Genomic DNA, 18,622 nt, shown 5'->3' on the forward strand with positions numbered 1-18,622 from the left:
CCACTGTTGAAATCATAAAGCCCAAAGAAGTTATTAAATCAATTAAAAATTGAGTTGAGAAGAGAGAGAGTGATGATAATAATGGATTACGCCCGGCAAAAAAGATAAGATTTTTACAGATTCTGCTTCGATCAGAAGAACTCAATCCAGCAATGTGGAGCGTCACCGGAGCATTGACTGTGGCGGTGCCACCTACCGCCTCAGCCTGTTGTCCGAAACCCTTTCTCGTCTCCTCTTCCTTTCCCAAGCAGACGAAGAAACTACATCTCTCTCCGCTGTCTCTGACTCTACCTTCACATTTCTCATCCTCTTTCATAACCGCTGCTACTTCAGCTGAACAACAGTCTCATAAAAAGGTTCCTCTTTTCTCTATCTTCTCCTCTCTACTAATCAAACCGAAACCAAACAGCTTACGTTTTTCTGGATGATTGCAGGGAGAGAGCACCAAGTACCACTTTTTGGTTGCAAATGCCAAATTCATGCTTGATGAAGAGGAACACTTCCAGGAACAGTTGTTTGAACGTCTTCGTTACTACGGTGAGCGTGACCTAGAGCAAGACTTTTGGCTTGTGATTGAGCCTAAGTTCCTTGACAATTACCCCAAAATTACTCAAAGGCTTCGTCGTCCTGCTGTTGCTCTTGTTTCCACCAATGGCCCCTGGATCACGTTAGAACCCTTATCCCTAACTCTCTTTTTTTTAACAAAACTATGTTCCGCTTTCACACACGCATTGTTGTTTTTGTTTTATGTTATGGCAGGTTTATGAAGTTAAGGTTGGATCGTGTTTTGTATGATTCCTTTGAAGCTACCTCTATTGATGAAGCTTTGGCCTCCAATCCTGCCACTCTTGAGTTCGATAAGCCTAAAAATTGGGTGGCGCCATACCCCAAGTATGAACCTGGATGGTGGGATACCTTCTTGCCTAAAGTTACCCAAGAATCTGTAGTATAGAACTTTGCCATCTGTCTTGTTTTGCAGTCTCCGGTCCAGCTTTGTCTTAGTGCTTTAAAGTTTTGTACTACTGAGCTTATTATCAAGTCTATATCTTTCGTAATGTAGTTTCTACATTAAAGTTTCCTGCTTGACATTTCACATGAAGCTCCATCAAACTCTTAAGGGTGACATATATGTAGATTTCTCACTGAGTATAATTGCAAGAATCTAACTATAAGCTCTAGGTTGGTATTTAGTTGTCTCGGAACAGGTAGGTCATATGCCTACTCGCTGAAGAACTTTTCATAAGATCTGAAACTTTCGGGTGATTTTTGCGGACGCAGAACATGTTGTAAGTTGTAACTAGTTGTGTCTACTAGACTGTCTAGTGACTGGAATTGTTTAAAGTTGCACGTGTTTCTGTCTAGTCAGTTTAGTGTGTTCTGAGTTCAAAACATCTGGGATTGCTCTGTATCTAAGCGTGTTCCATCAATCTTACTGAGTATAAGTACTTTCATTTGTGACAAAGCAGAGTCAGAATTTATCAGTAACTACTCCATGGGAATAAAAGGATCTATATAATACAAAGTAACAAGCATAATTTTCAAATTTAAAATATGATGAGTTTGCTACACTTGCAGGATATGTATTCATGAAAAAACTATACACGGTAAGCCATTAAGTTATTCTTGTGCAGCTAGATTTGCAATTTCTGCTAGAGGCTTCCACACGAACTTTCTCCTGCAGGGGGATAGGTAATGGTCATGCAAAGTGCAAACATAGATAATGTGATCATATAGAAAGGTATGATATGCTCACCAGTTGCCACATTCAGCAATAACTCTGACATTAGGACGGAGAGAGGGAAGCAAAGCAAGAAATTGGAGTTCAGACTTGGAGAGAACCTGAGTTGTTGATAAGATATAAATGGAAATATGAGATGCAGCAATGTGGGAGACAATATATCAAATGAGAAAAACTCAAACCTTTGCTTCGAGGACCCATAAGACAAGACCCTTGGCACCAGGGGGAAGAGCAGAGAGCCTATAATCAACTTCTGGTGGATAATACCACCTTGCTATAGGTTGTTTCCCAAGGTGAGCCTAGAAGAAGAGAAGAGAAATGGTTCACACACAAATTTTGATTGAAACAAGATTAATGGATAAGATCTATGTAACGAGACATACAGGGCAAACAGGGTAGTTCTTGAGGAGGGTAGTCTCAGGGTCACCAAGGCCTCGAGCAGAGATATCAAGAAAATAGTAACCTTGCATTTTGAGACGGTTAAGATAGCGACCTTCGTAGCCACCCTCATGAGGAGCGTAAATGGCGATTGCCTTGTGCTCTTCCACATCTTGAAGCCAACGCCCAATGTCTGGCTTCACCAGGTCACCTCCGATGTAGTCAGCTATGCTGCTACATCTCACTCCATTGCTTCTTCTTCTATTACTCCTAGTATTCACAAAAGAAGGACCAACTGTTTTGATCTTCTTCACCTGCGAGGCTTCAAAGCACGGTGGTGCCACTCGTTGTATACATACTGCACGGCTTCCCATTTCTTTACTAACAATGACGTCTTGTGGAAGTAGCTCATAATAACCATTGCTTAACGACGACGACGATGATGAAAGAATGGTTGAGAAACGACGACTCTCAACAAGGGGATAGACACAACTGGGCTTCAAAGTTAATGGGCTTTTCTATTTATATTAGGCCCAATTAAACACCGTCGAACGTCGTGTTATGTTTCGGTAGCTCGGGAGTAAGATTAGGGAGAGTCATCATCGCCGGAGCAAAAAAAAAAAAAAGACAGTCTGTGAAACTTTCGGACAAGAAGGGATGTCGAGAGGATCTCGGCTCGTTAGGGCTCCAGGGCTCTTGCTCTGTCGTTCTTATCTTCACCCTCAACCAAAAATCCCATCTTTTTCATACCGTCTTCGCTCTGGTCATCTTCTTCATAATGGTTTCTCTAGTTTCATCAGACGTAACTCAATCCGAACAACTCCAACTATCAATGCCTTCCTCACCGATCCCTCACCATCACCATCCTCATCCCAAATTCGTTTCGTTCAACGGAGTTCAATGCTTAACAGCCGTCTCTTGTCGACTTCTACTCCCAATCCCGACCAAGCCGACACCAAGTCTAAGGAAATCAAACCGGCTAAACCGGACTCAGAGTCGGCTATGGCTGACATGAAGATTCTCCGTACGCTTGCTGGGTATTTGTGGATGAGAGACAACCCAGAATTCCGCTTTAGGGTCGTCGCTGCTTTGGGTTTTCTCGTTGGTGCTAAGGTCTTGAATGTTCAGGTCCCTTTCCTCTTCAAATTGGCTGTTGATTGGCTTGGTTCAGCTACTGGAACTGGCGCTTCTCTTACAACATTCGCCGCTGCAAACCCTTCTCTTGTTACTGCTTTTGGTACTCCTGCTGCTGTTCTCATTGGATACGGAATTGCTCGGACGGGTTCTTCTGCTTTTAATGGTAACTCTCAATTGCTTTTTTATTTATAAAAACAGAGATGAAAAGAATGTACTTTTCAGTCTTGGTCGTACTACTTTTATCTTCGCAGAACTTCGTACTGCTGTGTTTTCAAAGGTAGCTCTCCGCACAATTCGATCAGTTTCTAGAAAGGTATGTTGCTGCTCTAACCATCTTATGGGTAGATATTTTATGGTGTACTCTCCAATATGTATCAATCATCTTCACATGTTGCTTTTGTAGGTGTTCTCACATTTACATGATCTTGACCTGCGTTACCACCTTAGGTATCCATCGCCTCTCTCTTACTCTTGTCAGTAATTTTCACTCACTCCATCTATTCTTAGTTTCATCTAAACATAATGTTCTTACTTGGTTGATTATGTCCAGTCGAGAAACAGGTGGTTTGAACAGAATCATTGATCGTGGTAGCCGTGCAATAAACTTTATCCTCTCAGCTATGGTTTTCAACGTTGTCCCTACCATTTTGGAGGTAAATCTTGTCCGACCGCTTGTTGTTTTATCATGTTCATGTAGTTTTCTCATTTTGGCTAAATTGATAATTGCTCGTCAATCTTTGAGTTTCATTACTGTTTCTTTCCAGTTTGGGTTTAATAATCCTTCGTCTCTGAAAACACTCGACGTAATTAATATGTATCTTCCAGATATCTATGGTATCAGGTATACTAGCATACAAGTTCGGAGCTGCTTTTGCCTGGATTACTTCTCTTTCTGTTGGATCATATATCATATTCACGTTAGCTGTGACACAGGTACTGTCTATTCTTTGGTATACTCTTTTCAATGCCAACTATGATGCAATACTTACGTTTTCATCATGATAGTCCAGCACCGACTGTTATAACTTACAGTATTCTTGAACTCACTACGAAGCTTCTCTTATCTTAATTGTATCAACTCTTTGCATGCTTTGTTGACGTTTTGTTATTTTATTCAGTGGCGAACCAAGTTTAGAAAGGCTATGAACAAAGCTGATAATGATGCTAGCACAAGGGCCATTGATTCTCTGATAAATTATGAGGTAAAATTTCAATTATTTTCTTTTTGCTTGAAATTGCAGTTTTGACAGAAATTCTGTTTTATTTCAGACTGTTAAATATTTTAACAATGAAGGTTATGAGGCTGAAAAGTATGACCAGTTCCTGAAAAGTAAGTAACTCTACCAGTTGTTAGCATGGAAAACAAAATTATCTAAATATCTTACATTTAGCAAAAATACTAGCAACAAGAAACAAATTCAGATGAGAAGATGCGCTGATGACTGTTTTATTATTTTATTTAGACGTTCTCTAGCTAGGAAGGATGCAGATATATTGTGCATCATTATATATAATTGCTTACTCCATTTACCTTGATTTATCGTCTAATGGTTTACTGCTTATACCAGAATATGAAGATGCTGCATTACAAACTCAAAGAAGTCTTGCTTTTTTAAACTTTGGACAAAGTATCATATTTAGTACAGCTCTGTCAACAGCAATGGTGTTGTGCTCTCAGGGTATCATGAATGGCCAGATGACTGTCGGTGACTTGGTCAGTGCATCCTTTGTTTTTTACTCTTTGTTGGTATTTTATGTTTCTCTGCACTTTTCTTGCAAGCTGTTTCTGATATGCTTTTGTATGTTTGGGTGATGCAGGTTATGGTGAATGGACTTCTCTTTCAGTTGTCTCTTCCTCTTAACTTTTTGGGTAGTGTTTACCGTGAAACCATCCAGAGTCTTGTGGACATGAAATCAATGTTCCAGTTGCTAGAGGTATATAAGGATGTTATATTTGTTACTTAAACTCTACTTTTGGTTAAGCTCTTAAACACCTTTTTTTATGCTAATGCTTCAATCTAGGAGTGATATTTAAATGAATGCTTTTTAGTATGGATTCCTGGGATGTAATATTTGATTATTTGGTATTTCTTACTGCTTCAGGAGAAATCTGACATCACAAATATACATGACGCAAAGCCTCTTGTTCTGAAAGGTGGAAGCATTGAGTTTGAAAATGTACACTTCAGGTAGGTGTTGATTTTAGTGGAACACTACTATTATACTACTTGTAAATGCCATTCTATATTCAGCCCTGAAAGTTTGTTAAGATTAATATGAGTACTAGAAACTCAAAATTATTTGTGATGATAGGTGTGAAGTCTTTATTAATATAAGTACTTCCTTATGAACCAATCCTGACAACCAGTAACAACCTAATATACTACTAGCTCTATTTATCCTGTGTGCCCAGGATTGACCGACTCTAGAAAGTTAGCTTTTCCTCAGCTGTCATCTATAGGCAGCAATCATATATAATAGAGTATGCTAGATTGCTAGTTACCAAACAGTCAGACACACATGACCAATAACGCGAACTGATACAGGAACAACTTACACAAATAAGACTTGTACAGCTTATCAAAGTGGCAAATTATAGGATATATTGCATGATTTGGATATCAACATTATGTTGTGGTTGAAGACAATAGGAATTAATAAACTTATGTCTATTGCCACATCATCATTCTTTTTTTTTCTACAATTACAGTTACCTTCCAGAGAGGAAAATTTTAGATGGAATTTCCTTCGTCGTACCGGCAGGAAAAAGTGTGGCAATTGTTGGTACTAGCGGGAGCGGTAATTACTAAATCTTATCTGTTTAAACAAGCATCTAAGTTAACGTTTATTAATCTGTTATACTGTTGTAAATCTTATGCTTTGTTCAATGATAGGCAAGTCAACAATTCTTAGAATGTTATTCAGATTCTTCGACACAGATTCCGGAAATGTAAGCATTTGTTTTTGCAACAAAAGTAATTCACTGAAGAAAAGCTTGTCTAGATAACATCACTTTCATATTGGTTAACAGGTAAGGATTGACGGGCAAGATATAAAGGAAGTAAGACTAGATAGCCTCCGAAGCTCCATAGGAGTTGTGCCGCAAGACACTGTAAGTTGGCATTTAGTATATCTTCTCTATCTTTCTGTACTTCTCATTGTAAGCTTTTATTTATATACAACACTATGACCTGCATTCATTGCTTTCTCCCCTTTCTTCTCATTGGAACCTTTCTGTTCATACAAGACATTAGATTGTATTTCCACGTTTCTTCTGTATTATCATTATTGTTCTTTCTATATATGTAGAACACTTCAAGTTTAACCTCTATTGCACTGCAGGTTCTCTTTAATGATACAATATTTCACAACATACATTATGGACGTCTTTCAGCTACAGAAGAAGAGGTACTGGCTAAATTATTATATTTGGTGCAGGCGTCATGTTTAATATCAATGATCCTGATCTATCACGTATTTCATTCCAGGTGTATGAGGCTGCTCGTCGTGCCGCAATTCATGAAACGATCAGTAATTTCCCTGATAAATATTCAACGATAGTTGGGGAAAGGGGGCTCAAGGTCAGTGTTTTGATGTTATATTTGGAATGTTTTCGGTAGATCAGTATGTCTTATGATTCCAGTGGCAAGTCGAAGTTTGCATGATAGAGTCATAGAGTTATGACGAGTTATTCCCCCGTCATAATTTTTTCAATGGTTTATCATTGAAGTATAACATGCTATAAGACTTGCAAGTCGAAGTTCAATATGATTCGATAAACTAGTTTCGCAGAACTGTAACAAGCATGAGAAAGAAAATACTAGCTGATAGAGGTTTTCCATATAATTGTGAAGAGTTTGAGTAGAGTCATATGTTTATGGGGTTTTACTGGTCGTGATGATAACCATGGGTTGATGTTGTGGGCAGTTGAGTGGTGGAGAGAAACAAAGAGTGGCACTTGCTCGGGCATTCCTGAAATCTCCTGCGATTCTGTAAGTAATCATCCACTTTGTGTATGTGATTAAGTAGGAGTTTAGTCTTTAAACTCTTTACATATATTACAAATTTGATATGAGGTTTGAGATGGTCGGTGTTAAAATGGCACAGGCTGTGTGATGAGGCAACGAGTGCGCTGGACAGCACCACAGAGGCAGAGATACTGAACGCACTCAAGGCACTGGCGACAAACAGGACATCCATCTTCATTGCCCACAGGCTGACAACAGCAATGCAGTGTGACGAGGTTTGTAGTATATATATAGAGTCCTCAGCTTATCTCATAAGACAAAGAAACAATGTATGTTTATGTTGTTTGCATTACTGAAACTTGTTGGTATATGAGCAGATCGTAGTATTGGAAAACGGGAAGGTGGTGGAACAAGGCCCCCACGATGTGCTGGTGGGAAAGGCAGGAAGATACGCTCAGCTATGGACACAACAAAACAGCAGTGTGGATATGCTTGATGCAGCTATCAAATTGGAGTAGAATCATTATCCCAGAGAAGAGCAAATGTGTAAAATTGATATTTATCTCATCGATTTTTGTATGGTCATATAGTAGATAGTTTCCCAAAGAATCGAACACAGAACAAAGGGATTATTATTAAATAATTATGGTGAATGATTAATTAACACAAGTTTTTATGGAATTAATTAAAGTAAACAAATAATTCCCTAATTCAATAATTTCGAATTTCAAAACGAAGCGCCATTTTAGTTCTCCTTCTTGGAACTTGGAAAAATAAAACCTGCAGTCGACGACACCACCACCATGGCCTATGAGGAAGCTCGCAAGCTCCGCCTTCAAGAGAATCACAAGAGATTTCAGGTTTCTCCTTCATCGTTACCTCGTTTGATCTTCTCTGATTCGTGTTTTTGACTTTGTTTTTGACAATCGAATCACAGGAGTTAGGAATTTCCCAGATTTCTAAGGCACTACTAACTCAGATTCCCAAGAAGACGCTTCAGGTCTCGTTTTTTGTTTTTGTTTTTCTCCATTTCTTCTTCCTTCCCATTTGTCCAATTTCACAGCTTTTGCCTCACATGTCGCTTTACTCAGCAGCGTAATCCTAGACCCATCGAGAAAGCCCTCATTGCTACTGCTGAACCAAGACGCTCTTCTCGTGTTCCCACTCTGATTACTTCTTACCGAGATGATGTAACTTCCCCAGCTTTCTCTGTGATTTTGTTTGTAGTCGATTTTTAAAAAAAGCAATGACCTTTAATTCCATCTCTCTTTTTAGGTTGATGTAGACACTGGTCCTACTTTGAATCTGAGGAGATCGCGGCGTAACTCGTCATGGGCTAAGTGAAAATGCTTACTTTGCACAATTTTTTTTTTTTTTTTTTGCCGTAAAAACCTCTGCTTTAATCTAATCCAATTTCTTTAAAAAATGAAACTTTATCAGCTACATTGCACGCCCTGAAGATGAATGCAAGTTTGCTTCTTACGAAGAAAAGGTTGGAGCACTCAACGCTGCAGAGGAGTTCCAGAGCTGCCTTGATTCTCCACACCCTTCCTTTGTGAAATATATGGTTCGCTCCCATGTTTACAGTTGCTTTTGGCTGGTACGTTCCTTCACTACACTTGTGCGTGTGTGTGTGTGTGTGTTCTTCTAGGATTTGCGTGTTAGACCTTTTTGGCCTAAATGGGGTTTTTTTGCTTGCAATTTCTGAAGGGGCTTCCTTCAAGATTCTGTGTGGATAATTTTTCTGAGGAAACTATAGATGTAGTACTAGAGGATGCAGAAGGCGAAGAGTATGAAGCAGTTTACATTGGGAAAAGAAGTGGGCTCAGTGGTGGCTGGAAAAAGTTTGCGCTTGATCATAAACTGGATGATGGTGATGCTCTACTCTTCGAATTGGTTGAACCAAATAGGTTCAAGGTACTGTATGAGTGTTGAACAATGAGTCATGTGGTTGGAATGTTAGTTGACATTCTCATAAGTTGTTGATAAATGTGTGTGCTTATTGCAGACCTACGTGTTTAGAGGAAATGAAAACGCTCATCTAACAAGCGCAGGAAAGACAGGCAGAGCAAAGCAAAGTGAAGAAGAAGAAGATAAGGATGTTGAAGACTCAGGTGATGAGGGATACATCTCAAGAGCCACTAAGAGATCATCAGCAAGGTTACTAAGTAAGAGGAAAGCATAAGAGAGCCTTGTTTTGTCTACATTCCCCATATATTGGCCTTATGCGCATTTTGGTTTTGTGTGGGCTAATATACTTTATGTCATATTTTAAGCTTATCAACCTCTGTAAGCTTTGGTTTTTCGATGTGAAAGTAGAACTGAAGTAATGTATGTCTGATGAGATCAGCTTTGGTTTCTAAATGGAAACTGTTTTCTCTCAGTTTTGGTTACTAGGCGATGAGCTAATACCATTTAGACCAACTCGGTCATCAAGTGAAACTTGGCTAGTAGCGTGTTTCTAGATAACTCCAGTTTTCCAAATATTACGCTTCCCTGTAAGTAATTTATTAATTGTAACACACCTTTATTTCCTCTCTCGCTTTGAGGAGCCAAAACAGGAAAGTTAAATTAGTTGGAGTTTAAGGATTAACAAATTAAAATGGAAAAAGTAAACGAAATATAAACAATTGGGCCTTAGTTTGTGAAAAGCCCATTTAAAATATTTTCCTTTTTTAAAGAGGCCATTATTAGAGGTTTTGGTAGAGTCGGTTCACGATTGTCTTTATTATTTTCGTCGCAATCTCACTTTTCTTTTTCTCTACTCCAAAGATCTCTCCGAGAATGGCTTCTGCTGCTGTTGAGACGATGGTTCTTGACCCTAAAGCATCTCCGGCCTTGATGGATCTGTCAACCGCGGACGAAGAAGATCTCTATGGCCGCCTGAAATCGCTTGAACGTCAACTGGAGTTCACGGATATCCAAGAGGAGTATGTAAAAGACGAGCAAAAGAATCTCAAACGAGAGCTGTTACGGGCTCAAGAGGAGGTCAAACGTATTCAATCCGTGCCCCTCGTGATTGGTCAGTTCATGGAGATGGTAGATCAGAACAACGGCATCGTCGGATCTACTACTGGCTCCAATTACTATGTCAGAATTCTCAGCACAATTAACAGAGAGCTTCTCAAGCCTTCTGCTTCCGTCGCTCTTCACCGTCACTCCAACGCCCTTGTTGATGTATTGCCCCCTGAGGCTGACTCTAGCATCTCCCTTCTCAGCCAATCTGAGAAGCCTGACGTCTCCTACAATGTAAAGTTTCCTCCTTTTTCAAATCTTTACCCTGTTTTCTAAATTAAAGTTAGGGTTTTTTTTTTTGAAACAATCATTAATTCTTATGTGGTGCTTTGTGATTTTGTGTAGGATATTGGAGGATGCGATATTCAGAAACAGGAAATTCGTGAAGCTGTTGAATTGCCTCTTACCCACCACGAGCTTTACAAACAGATTGGTATTGACCCACCACGCGGTGTTTTGCTCTATGGACCTCCTGGTACTGGGAAGACTATGTTGGCTAAGGCTGTTGCCAATCACACAACCGCTGCCTTCATTAGGGTTGTTGGTTCCGAGTTTGTGCAAAAGTACCTCGGCGAGGTATTAAAAATTATACCTTTCTTGAATGTTTGAGGTCCTCTGTTATTGAGGCGGTTCTGTTTGGTGTTTAACTGCATTTTTTAATTGCAGGGACCTCGTATGGTTCGTGATGTCTTCCGTCTTGCCAAGGAGAATGCTCCAGCTATCATCTTTATTGATGAGGTAGATGCAATTGCTACAGCTAGGTTTGATGCTCAAACAGGAGCGGATAGGGAAGTTCAGCGTATTCTAATGGAACTTCTTAATCAGGTGAGAACAGGAAACTAATAAGTGTATTTTGATATTCTCCTAGGATGTTTTAATTCAGATGTTATACTGTAGAATAATGGATTTGAGGTGTGTCCTTAACTTGTTGTGTTGAATTATGTAGATGGATGGATTTGACCAGACCGTGAATGTCAAGGTCATCATGGCAACCAACAGGGCAGACACTCTAGATCCTGCCCTCTTACGTCCTGGGAGACTCGATCGTAAGATTGAGTTCCCCCTTCCTGATAGACGTCAAAAAAGGCTTGTTTTCCAGGCAAGTTAATTTTACTACAGCACTTACATAATAACATAACTAGTTAAAGAGAACTGAAACCAGATGTCTTTTTTTTTATAAATAAAGTTTTGGCTATGTCTTAGTTTATGTCTTACTGACTGGTTTTTCCTTTGTGTAGGTATGCACCTCCAAAATGAATCTCAGCGATGAGGTTGACTTGGAAGACTATGTTTCACGGCCTGATAAAATTAGCGCTGCTGAGGTTAGTTTATTTTGCTTACTATTATATGCTTCCCTCTAGAGTATAATTTTATCATGATACATGCTCCATTATCTGGTTTACGACCTAATGATGTTCTTGAACATGTGCACTTGAGCGTACTCCTAATAATACTGTTTTAAGCATTATGTATGGATGTTAGATGAGTTGTTTGTACATCATTGTCCTGAATTGAATTGTTGGTAATCCTAATAGGATTGCATGATCGATCCTTACTATTGTGGTTAGGCAGTAATATGGTTTGATTATCTTAACCTTGTGGTAATTTACATTGAAATTGATCCTAAAAGCATTGCATAATAGTCCTTATGATGATAGATACTAAATAACACACAATTTCGTTTTTTTGTTGAACAATGCAGATAGCAGCAATCTGCCAGGAAGCGGGTATGCATGCGGTACGAAAGAACAGATATGTGATACTACCCAAGGATTTCGAGAAGGGGTACCGCGCAAATGTTAAGAAGCCAGACACGGACTTCGAGTTTTATAAGTGAAGAGATAGCAGATTATGGTTGTTGTTAAAATTCCAGTGTGTTTTGAATGTTATTTATAGACATGGAATCAAATTTGCAGTTAATTATGAACTAAGTTGCATCTCTAATTTGTGGAACTTTAGTTCACATGGGTTATGTTTAGTCTGTCAGCTTCTTAATGTTCTAAATGTATAAGTAAAACGGGAGATGGTGTCCTTAGAATTGACAGAGCATGGAACAAGAGAAAGCAGATAGTAATAATTATGTCTTGGTATGATTAAAAGGAAGAAAAAATAGTGATAAATATAGAAATGGTTGATATCAGAAGGACCACGCTGCACGACTCAATGTAGGAAGGTTCACACATCAATAATGCCCAAATGTGTTGGATCTTGTTTAGGAGTTGGTAGATGATGAGATGACCAGATTTACTTTTACATAGTATCCGCAAATCAAGAGAGAATAGTATAGCTGGAGTGGTTGAACAGGTAAGAACTATTACCATATCCAAATTGATTATTACTCTGCAAATAAAAATTAGGCAATTTTTTTGGGAACAACCGAACAAGATGGTTTTTGTTTTAACGTATTTGTCATTTTGCTATCTATAAAGAATCTTAAGCTTGGTCAATCTCACTGGGTCTCCGCACTTGCGTTTGTTGCGGTATTAACACACTAAAATGATTTGTTCTTTAAGACTCCTTTTGAAGTCTGTCTTACACTTAACAAGTACGCTACTTTTTTGTTTAACTCACCACACACCCTCTCTTCATATCTTCCGCCTTCCTTTTTCTTCTTTCGTCTTTCTTCTTCTCCGTCTCTTCCACTAGTCCCCACTCCCCCACACACATTGCTTTTTCTTCTTTCTATTCTTTCACCATTTTCAAGATTGTCTTGTCTTATGGTCCGCTCAAAACAGTAGAATACAGAGGTGTGAGTGCTCCACCTGTATCATATCATCCTCCTCTTGCTGAGTTCTTCAATGCCCGCAATTTTCTTACTTTGCTAGCTTGCCTCTTTACTCTCAGGTTCGTCTCTCTTTCTTTTTCTTCTTTTGGGTTTTTTTCTTTTGAACTTTCCGTAATTGTCTGTCTCGTTGTTGGGAATTATACTTAAAATCGCCATTTTCTCCGGCTAGGTAGGTAGGAAAGTTACATACAGTATAGTGACGTGGTGCATCAGTTCCAATTTGTTTGTTCAACAACTCTGGTAAAATCAGATACTCCAAAAAACTCATCTTTATTTACTTAGTGACATTGTCCACATGATGGCCTGACCTCTGCTTCTTTCTCTAGTGACATATCTTTTGACAAAAGGAGTCTGCTTTTCTTTGCACATCAAAGTAATTTTGTGTTAAAGTTTGGCTCTTTAGCTTTATTCCTTTGCTTTCTTTTTTTTTTTTTGCTAGATGCTTCAATCTCTTATCTTAGCCTCTTGGATTGTTTAATCTCTCAATGATAAAGATAAAGATAGGCAATGACATACTTTTTCTTGAAGATCTAACTAGTATCTTTATTTGTTTTCTTCTTCTCATCTGTTGTTTTTTTATAACTGATATGCTTTTAGAACCGAATATTAGTTATCAACTTTCAATGTTGTGATCCAATCTTGAAATTTTCTCGTCTACCTTGCTTGGCCAGCTCCTTAGAGATACCTGATTAGCTTTCTTGGGTGATGCAATACTGGTTTGTGTGGTGGAAGTCATCTTCTCCTTTTCTTTTGAAGCAGGAGGCTAGGAAGTCATGCTGATGATGCTGCAGCTCTATTTCCAGTTTTATGTTGGTCCAGTATTTACCTTGAGACTCTCAAAGGAGTTCTTGTCTGCTTGTCTTGTCTCTTTCTTGTTTGTCACAACTGCTACTGCGGACTTGAACTCGGATAGGCAGGCTCTTCTTGCTTTTGCTGCTTCTGTTCCTCATCTTAGAAGGCTCAACTGGAATTCCACTAACCAAATATGCAAATCATGGGTTGGCGTCACCTGCACCTCTGATGGTACACGTGTTCTTGCCCTCCGTCTCCCTGGAATTGGGCTCTTGGGACCAATCCCTCCAAACACACTTGGTAAACTAGAATCACTCAAGATTCTCAGTTTGAGATCAAACCTCCTCAGTGGTAACCTTCCTCCTGACATTCACTCTCTCCCTTCACTAGATTACATCTATCTCCAACATAACAACTTCTCCGGTGAGGTTCCTCCCTTTGTGTCCCCACAGCTCAATATCCTAGATCTCTCATTTAACTCTTTCACCGGGAAGATACCTGAAACTTTCCAAAAGCTGAAGCAATTGACAGGGTTGAGCCTCCAAAATAACAAACTTTCTGGACCAATACCTAGTCTTGATACTGTAAGCCTGAGACGTTTAAACTTGAGCAACAATCATCTAAATGGTTCAATACCATCTGGACTTGGTGGGTTTCCCAGTTCATCATTTTCTGGAAACACATTGTTATGTGGACTTCCTCTGCAACCCTGTACCGCTCCCTCTCGCCCTCCTTCTCTTACCCCGTCCATCTCCTCGCCTCCAATGCCCCCGTTTCCTCACAAAGAAGGTTCGAAAAGGAAACTACATGTAACCACTATCATTCTTATAGCAGCTGGAGGGGCTGCCCTGCTGCTGTTAGTCACTGTGATTATCTTGTGTTGCTGTATCAAGAAAAAGGACAAGAGTGAAGACAGCATCGTAAAAGCAAAGACTTTGACTGAGAAAGCAAAGCAAGAATTTGGAAGTGGGGTGCAAGAACCCGAAAAGAATAAGCTGGTGTTCTTTAATGGCTGCTCCTATAACTTTGATCTGGAGGATTTATTGAGGGCATCAGCGGAAGTACTAGGAAAGGGTAGCTATGGGACAGCATACAAGGCTGTCTTAGAGGAATCCACAACTGTTGTGGTAAAAAGGTTGAAGGAAGTGGCAGCTGGAAAGAGGGAGTTTGAACAACAGATGGAGATTATCAGTCGGGTTGGGAACCATCCTAGCGTGGTGCCCCTCCGTGCATATTATTACTCCAAAGATGAGAAGCTCATGGTTTATGATTATTACCCTGCTGGTAACTTGTCATCACTCCTCCACGGTTAGTCTTCTTCCCTATCTTCGTTTAATAGTCTATATTTAACTCTTTGGTTACTTAAGAATATGTTGATTTCGATGCCATGACAGGTAACAGGGGAAGCGAGAAAGTGCCTCTTGACTGGGACTCCAGAATAAAAATCACTCTATCAGCTGCAAAAGGTATAGCTCATCTCCATGCAGTTGGAGGTCCAAAGTTCAGTCATGGAAACATAAAGTCCTCAAATGTGATTATGAAGCAAGAGACCGATGCATGCATTTCTGATTTTGGACTGACTCCTCTGATGGCTGTGCCCATTGCTCCAATGAGAGGTGCAGGCTACCGCGCACCAGAAGTAATAGAAACAAGGAAACACACGCATAAAACCGATGTTTACAGTTTCGGTGTACTTATACTCGAGATGTTGACTGGGAAGTCTCCAATACAGTCACCAAGCCGAGATGACATGGTTGATCTCCCCAGGTGGGTACAGTCAGTGGTGAGAGAGGAATGGACAAGCGAGGTCTTTGATGTTGAGCTGATGAGGTTCCAGAACATTGAAGAAGAAATGGTACAGATGCTGCAGATTGCTATGGCATGTGTGGCTCAAATGCCTGATGTACGACCAACCATGGATGATGTTGTTAGAATGATTGAAGAGATACGAGTTTCAGACTCTGAGACTACCCGGCCATCTTCAGATGACAATAGCAAACCCAAGGATTCCAACGTTCAAGTTCAAATCACCCCTTGAGATTTCTCATTTCCGTTTTATCAATGCTTTTGAGTTTGTATGCCTTTTTAGGCTTTTTCTGTTGATTGTTTGGATATCACTCACCTGATTAGTGATACCGTAGTTGGAGGCGCGTGTGACATTTACATAGCAAATATTGTAGGCTCCTTGCTCTGTGTCTCATGATCTATATGAATATGGTCAAGTTTTATGCAAGTTTTTATCAAAAAGTTTGAGAAGTTCCAGAGAGATACAAAAGAGGAATTAAGAAGAGAGAGAGGAGGCTGCTTGAAGGAGGAATTGATTGAGTTCTCGAGGTTGGGAGAAAAACGCAGAGTGATCACTTTCTTGAAGAAGGAAGGTCTGAGAAGGAGGCCACAGGGCCAACATTAAGTCTTGGAGATGTGGTTGGAACAAATGGTCCTTGCCTGTCTTCACGTACACCCTTGGGATTTTTTCAGTCTCTGGAGCTTCTGGAATTCCCATTATGCATACGAATGCCATGACAGGGGCTGGACGCAGAAGCGTGGTGGCCAGTGTGTAATCCTGATCATACATGAATGGATGAACTAAGTAAGATTCTCTGAAAAGTTTTTGAGGCAGAGATGATTATAAAGGGTATAGATCAGGACAAACCTCCATGGGGCTCTCGTTGTAAAACTTGTCCCTAACGTACTCAGGTTTCATCATGATGCTTGTTGGGATGTTTTGGGGTCCATTTCCAAAAGTAAAGTCCCATATCTTCTCAGCTTCCTTCTCTATCAATCCCGAACATACCTTCATTACATTTTTGAGACTGTCGGGAATCAAAGCACCAGGTTTGACCATGGCTGCTGCGACGTAAACAGCCAAAGAAACTTTGGAAGGAAAGAGGCACATGGCAGCCGTCATGCTCCCTCCTCCAACACTATGGCTCACAAGAATGACCTTTTGATCGATGGGAAGTTGGGAAAGGAAGGCATAGAGAGGCTCGTCATAGTCATCCAAAGAGGTGACAGTGTTTGGATCAGTTTGGTTGATCCCAGCGCCCTTGAGGTCGATGCAGGTGGCCTTATGTCCATTCTCCCTCAGTGAATTGGCAAGCTTGTACCAACACCATCCTCCATGCCCTGCACCATGCACAAACACAAAATGATGCTCATGCTCACTCATCTTTATTTTGCTTCTCATACATCACATTCCTTACACTATCTTTTTGTAGTTAGTGTGATATTTGTGTATGGCTGTAATGTGTTCATCATCATGTTCTTTACATGAACGATGTAGAAGGCAAGCTCGCCCAAACTCACAAAGATTACATTCTTCTCCAACGTCTCATCTAAAAATATTGTCCTTAACTCAGCTCTCTGGAGGCCCAAACACATCTTCTATGCCAAGGCACAAGAGGGCCCAAATCAAGAGAGGCAACATATGTATATTTTTCACTTTTTATGTTCTTACAACTTTTATTTATTTACTAGGTTTAGAATCCACGCTACGCGTGGGTTTATTTGATATATTTTGATGAAAATTATATATGATTGATGACGGTAATAAAATATTATCTTATAAAAAATTTTAAATTAGTATTACGGGAAAAAAATAAATTTCAGATACACAATTTTTCAGTAGTGTGGGTTTATTTGATATATTTTGATGAAAATTATATATGATTGATGACGGTAATAAGATATTATCTTATAAAAAAATTTAAGTTAGTATTAAGGGAAAAAAATAAATTTCAGATACACAATTTTTTAAAATATAAAAATCAATTGTGTTATAAAATCAAATCAAATAAAAAAATCATGAATTTAACTCGACGTCCAGGCGAGGCGAATCAAACTTATGACCTCACATATCCTAAACCATTTCTTTGACCACCAGAAAAACGAAACAATTTTATCATCTTGAATTTAACTCATTTTCAAAATTAATTGATCGCTACCACCTATGTTTCGTGTTTTGAACTCAATGTTTTCTTATTCTTCATATTCTTTCTTGTCATTTTCATTGTCAAATTTTGTGGTAATTGTCATCGTTACATTTACCATCTGGTTCTTCGTTATACACTTTTCCTTCTTCTTCCTTGTCATCTTCTTCCTTGTCAACTTCTTCACATTCTTCCACCGAAAAACCTTTTTTTTTTAGACTACCACACAACTTGTTAACCCATCAAACCCCAAGAACAAAATCATTTCTTTTCTCACAAAAATAAAAAATAAGATAAAAAATTAATGAAAGAATATCAACTCATCTATAAAATCATACACAAAAATATGTTTTATAGCTCATAAGAAATAAAAAGCACAAACGTAGATAAATAAAATAATTTATGTTTTACATCAATATTTACAATATTTTAAACTTTTAAGAGGTTTCGAAATATAAAATTTGAACCTTTTAAAAAGTTTCAATATTTATAATATTTTAAACTTTTAAAATTCAAAAATTATAATATTTAAAAACTTTTTAAAAGCTAAGAACTTTTAAAAGTTTCAATATTTATAATATTTAAACTTTTAAAAATTTTAAATTTTATAATATATTTTTTTGAAACTTTTTAAAGTTTTAATTTGATGAAATAATTACTGAATCAAACCGAATATAAAACTTTTAACTTAGACGCCTGATAAATCAAGTTTTCCTGCTCACTCATTGTTGGTAGCATATTAATCTTATTTATATTGGTTCTGAACTATTGTCTAAAAAATTTCTAGCCGATGTGGGATATTGTACACAGTTCTTTTATTTCCATAAAGTTAAAATTTTACTTTTTCTAAAAAATTTTGGAAATTTAAAAATGTTAATGA

The 18,622-nt window shown here is 38.7% G+C and overlaps 7 protein-coding genes across 15 annotated transcripts; 5 read left to right on the forward strand and 2 right to left on the reverse strand.

Annotated features, from left to right (window-relative positions):
• The first annotated feature begins 7 nt into the window (after positions 1 to 7).
• LOC104761922 (protein YCF54, chloroplastic) lies at positions 8 to 1,055 on the forward strand. The gene is made up of 3 exons (XM_010485093.3): positions 8 to 356; positions 435 to 667; positions 760 to 1,055. Exons 1-3 carry the CDS (start codon positions 153 to 155, stop codon positions 950 to 952), a joined length of 630 nt encoding a protein of 209 aa, XP_010483395.1. The 5' UTR covers positions 8 to 152; the 3' UTR covers positions 953 to 1,055.
• A 419-nt stretch (positions 1,056 to 1,474) lies between these two features.
• LOC104761923 (NAD(P)H-quinone oxidoreductase subunit N, chloroplastic) lies at positions 1,475 to 2,502 on the reverse strand. Its single transcript, XM_010485095.3, has 4 exons — positions 2,122 to 2,502; positions 1,921 to 2,037; positions 1,754 to 1,839; positions 1,475 to 1,675 (listed from the first exon to the last, which is right to left on the reverse strand). The coding sequence occupies exons 1-4, from the start codon at positions 2,488 to 2,490 to the stop codon at positions 1,618 to 1,620; spliced, it is 630 nt and encodes a 209-aa protein (XP_010483397.1). The 5' UTR covers positions 2,491 to 2,502; the 3' UTR covers positions 1,475 to 1,617.
• Positions 2,248 to 7,902, forward strand: LOC104761924 (ABC transporter B family member 25, mitochondrial). Of its 2 annotated transcripts, none has more exons than XM_010485096.2 (18): positions 2,248 to 3,416; positions 3,505 to 3,566; positions 3,657 to 3,700; positions 3,804 to 3,906; positions 4,079 to 4,186; positions 4,372 to 4,455; positions 4,523 to 4,583; positions 4,822 to 4,967; positions 5,072 to 5,188; positions 5,357 to 5,442; positions 5,964 to 6,052; positions 6,148 to 6,203; positions 6,285 to 6,365; positions 6,596 to 6,661; positions 6,742 to 6,834; positions 7,181 to 7,245; positions 7,361 to 7,496; positions 7,599 to 7,902. In XM_010485096.2, exons 1-18 carry the CDS (start codon positions 2,774 to 2,776, stop codon positions 7,737 to 7,739), a joined length of 2,181 nt encoding a protein of 726 aa, XP_010483398.2. In that variant the 5' UTR covers positions 2,248 to 2,773; the 3' UTR covers positions 7,740 to 7,902. The 2 variants fall into 2 exon arrangements, with proteins under 2 accessions (XP_010483398.2, XP_087354150.1); XM_087498024.1 differs by having other exon boundaries at positions 2,637 to 3,416; positions 4,095 to 4,186.
• An 85-nt stretch (positions 7,903 to 7,987) lies between these two features.
• On the forward strand, positions 7,988 to 9,617 carry LOC104761925 (putative B3 domain-containing protein At5g58280). 2 transcript variants are annotated; one of them, XM_087498025.1, is made up of 7 exons: positions 7,988 to 8,081; positions 8,159 to 8,221; positions 8,313 to 8,411; positions 8,497 to 8,561; positions 8,662 to 8,821; positions 8,932 to 9,138; positions 9,230 to 9,617. In XM_087498025.1, exons 1-7 carry the CDS (start codon positions 8,025 to 8,027, stop codon positions 9,404 to 9,406), a joined length of 828 nt encoding a protein of 275 aa, XP_087354151.1. In that variant the 5' UTR covers positions 7,988 to 8,024; the 3' UTR covers positions 9,407 to 9,617. The 2 variants fall into 2 exon arrangements, with proteins under 2 accessions (XP_087354151.1, XP_087354152.1); XM_087498026.1 differs by having other exon boundaries at positions 8,316 to 8,411.
• Positions 9,618 to 9,872: 255 nt separating this feature from the next.
• Positions 9,873 to 12,180, forward strand: LOC104761926 (26S proteasome regulatory subunit 6B homolog). The gene is made up of 6 exons (XM_010485098.3): positions 9,873 to 10,470; positions 10,582 to 10,812; positions 10,903 to 11,061; positions 11,183 to 11,335; positions 11,475 to 11,558; positions 11,939 to 12,180. The coding sequence occupies exons 1-6, from the start codon at positions 10,006 to 10,008 to the stop codon at positions 12,071 to 12,073; spliced, it is 1,227 nt and encodes a 408-aa protein (XP_010483400.1). The 5' UTR covers positions 9,873 to 10,005; the 3' UTR covers positions 12,074 to 12,180.
• Positions 12,181 to 12,689: 509 nt separating this feature from the next.
• LOC104761927 (putative inactive receptor kinase At5g58300) lies at positions 12,690 to 16,060 on the forward strand. 7 transcript variants are annotated; one of them, XM_010485101.3, is made up of 4 exons: positions 12,690 to 13,080; positions 13,195 to 13,261; positions 13,693 to 15,121; positions 15,208 to 16,060. In XM_010485101.3, the coding sequence occupies exons 3-4, from the start codon at positions 13,795 to 13,797 to the stop codon at positions 15,849 to 15,851; spliced, it is 1,971 nt and encodes a 656-aa protein (XP_010483403.2). In that variant the 5' UTR covers positions 12,690 to 13,080; positions 13,195 to 13,261; positions 13,693 to 13,794; the 3' UTR covers positions 15,852 to 16,060. The 7 variants fall into 7 exon arrangements, with proteins under 7 accessions (XP_010483403.2, XP_010483402.2, XP_010483406.2 ...); XM_010485100.3 differs by having other exon boundaries at positions 12,691 to 13,080; positions 13,191 to 13,261; XM_010485104.3 differs by having other exon boundaries at positions 12,691 to 13,080; positions 13,191 to 13,261; positions 13,781 to 15,121.
• LOC104761928 (methylesterase 18-like) lies at positions 16,019 to 17,126 on the reverse strand. Its single transcript, XM_010485107.3, has 2 exons — positions 16,467 to 17,126; positions 16,019 to 16,376 (listed from the first exon to the last, which is right to left on the reverse strand). Exons 1-2 carry the CDS (start codon positions 16,998 to 17,000, stop codon positions 16,095 to 16,097), a joined length of 816 nt encoding a protein of 271 aa, XP_010483409.2. The 5' UTR covers positions 17,001 to 17,126; the 3' UTR covers positions 16,019 to 16,094.
• Positions 17,127 to 18,622: the final 1,496 nt, after the last annotated feature.

Source organism: Camelina sativa, chromosome 18, assembly GCF_030686135.1.
Source record: "Camelina sativa cultivar CO46 ecotype springtype chromosome 18, ASM3068613v1".
NCBI classification, from domain to species: Eukaryota; Viridiplantae; Streptophyta; class Magnoliopsida; order Brassicales; family Brassicaceae; genus Camelina; species Camelina sativa.

Coding starts and splice junctions, on each gene's coding strand:
- LOC104761926 (XM_010485098.3), top strand. CDS start 10,006: ATGGCTTCTGCTGCTGTTGAGACGATGGTTCTTGACCCTAAAGCATCT. Junction 10,813..10,902: donor TGCAAAAGTACCTCGGCGAG/GTATTAAAAATT, acceptor TTTTAATTGCAG/GGACCTCGTATGGTTCGTGA. Junction 11,559..11,938: donor ATAAAATTAGCGCTGCTGAG/GTTAGTTTATTT, acceptor TGAACAATGCAG/ATAGCAGCAATCTGCCAGGA.
- LOC104761925 (XM_087498025.1), top strand. CDS start 8,025: ATGGCCTATGAGGAAGCTCGCAAGCTCCGCCTTCAAGAGAATCACAAG. Junction 8,222..8,312: donor TTCCCAAGAAGACGCTTCAG/GTCTCGTTTTTT, acceptor CGCTTTACTCAG/CAGCGTAATCCTAGACCCAT. Junction 8,412..8,496: donor TTACTTCTTACCGAGATGAT/GTAACTTCCCCA, acceptor CTCTCTTTTTAG/GTTGATGTAGACACTGGTCC.
- LOC104761927 (XM_010485101.3), top strand. CDS start 13,795: ATGCTGATGATGCTGCAGCTCTATTTCCAGTTTTATGTTGGTCCAGTA. Junction 15,122..15,207: donor CTTGTCATCACTCCTCCACG/GTTAGTCTTCTT, acceptor ATGCCATGACAG/GTAACAGGGGAAGCGAGAAA.
- LOC104761923 (XM_010485095.3), bottom strand. CDS start 2,490: ATGGGAAGCCGTGCAGTATGTATACAACGAGTGGCACCACCGTGCTTT. Junction 1,840..1,920: donor TATGGGTCCTCGAAGCAAAG/GTTTGAGTTTTT, acceptor TCAACAACTCAG/GTTCTCTCCAAGTCTGAACT. Junction 1,676..1,753: donor ATTGCTGAATGTGGCAACTG/GTGAGCATATCA, acceptor ATCCCCCTGCAG/GAGAAAGTTCGTGTGGAAGC.
- LOC104761928 (XM_010485107.3), bottom strand. CDS start 17,000: ATGAGAAGCAAAATAAAGATGAGTGAGCATGAGCATCATTTTGTGTTT. Junction 16,377..16,466: donor ACAACGAGAGCCCCATGGAG/GTTTGTCCTGAT, acceptor ATGTATGATCAG/GATTACACACTGGCCACCAC.
- LOC104761924 (XM_010485096.2), top strand. CDS start 2,774: ATGTCGAGAGGATCTCGGCTCGTTAGGGCTCCAGGGCTCTTGCTCTGT. Junction 4,456..4,522: donor ATTCTCTGATAAATTATGAG/GTAAAATTTCAA, acceptor GTTTTATTTCAG/ACTGTTAAATATTTTAACAA. Junction 6,662..6,741: donor TTTCAGCTACAGAAGAAGAG/GTACTGGCTAAA, acceptor ATTTCATTCCAG/GTGTATGAGGCTGCTCGTCG.
- LOC104761922 (XM_010485093.3), top strand. CDS start 153: ATGTGGAGCGTCACCGGAGCATTGACTGTGGCGGTGCCACCTACCGCC. Junction 357..434: donor AACAACAGTCTCATAAAAAG/GTTCCTCTTTTC, acceptor GGATGATTGCAG/GGAGAGAGCACCAAGTACCA. Junction 668..759: donor ACCAATGGCCCCTGGATCAC/GTTAGAACCCTT, acceptor ATGTTATGGCAG/GTTTATGAAGTTAAGGTTGG.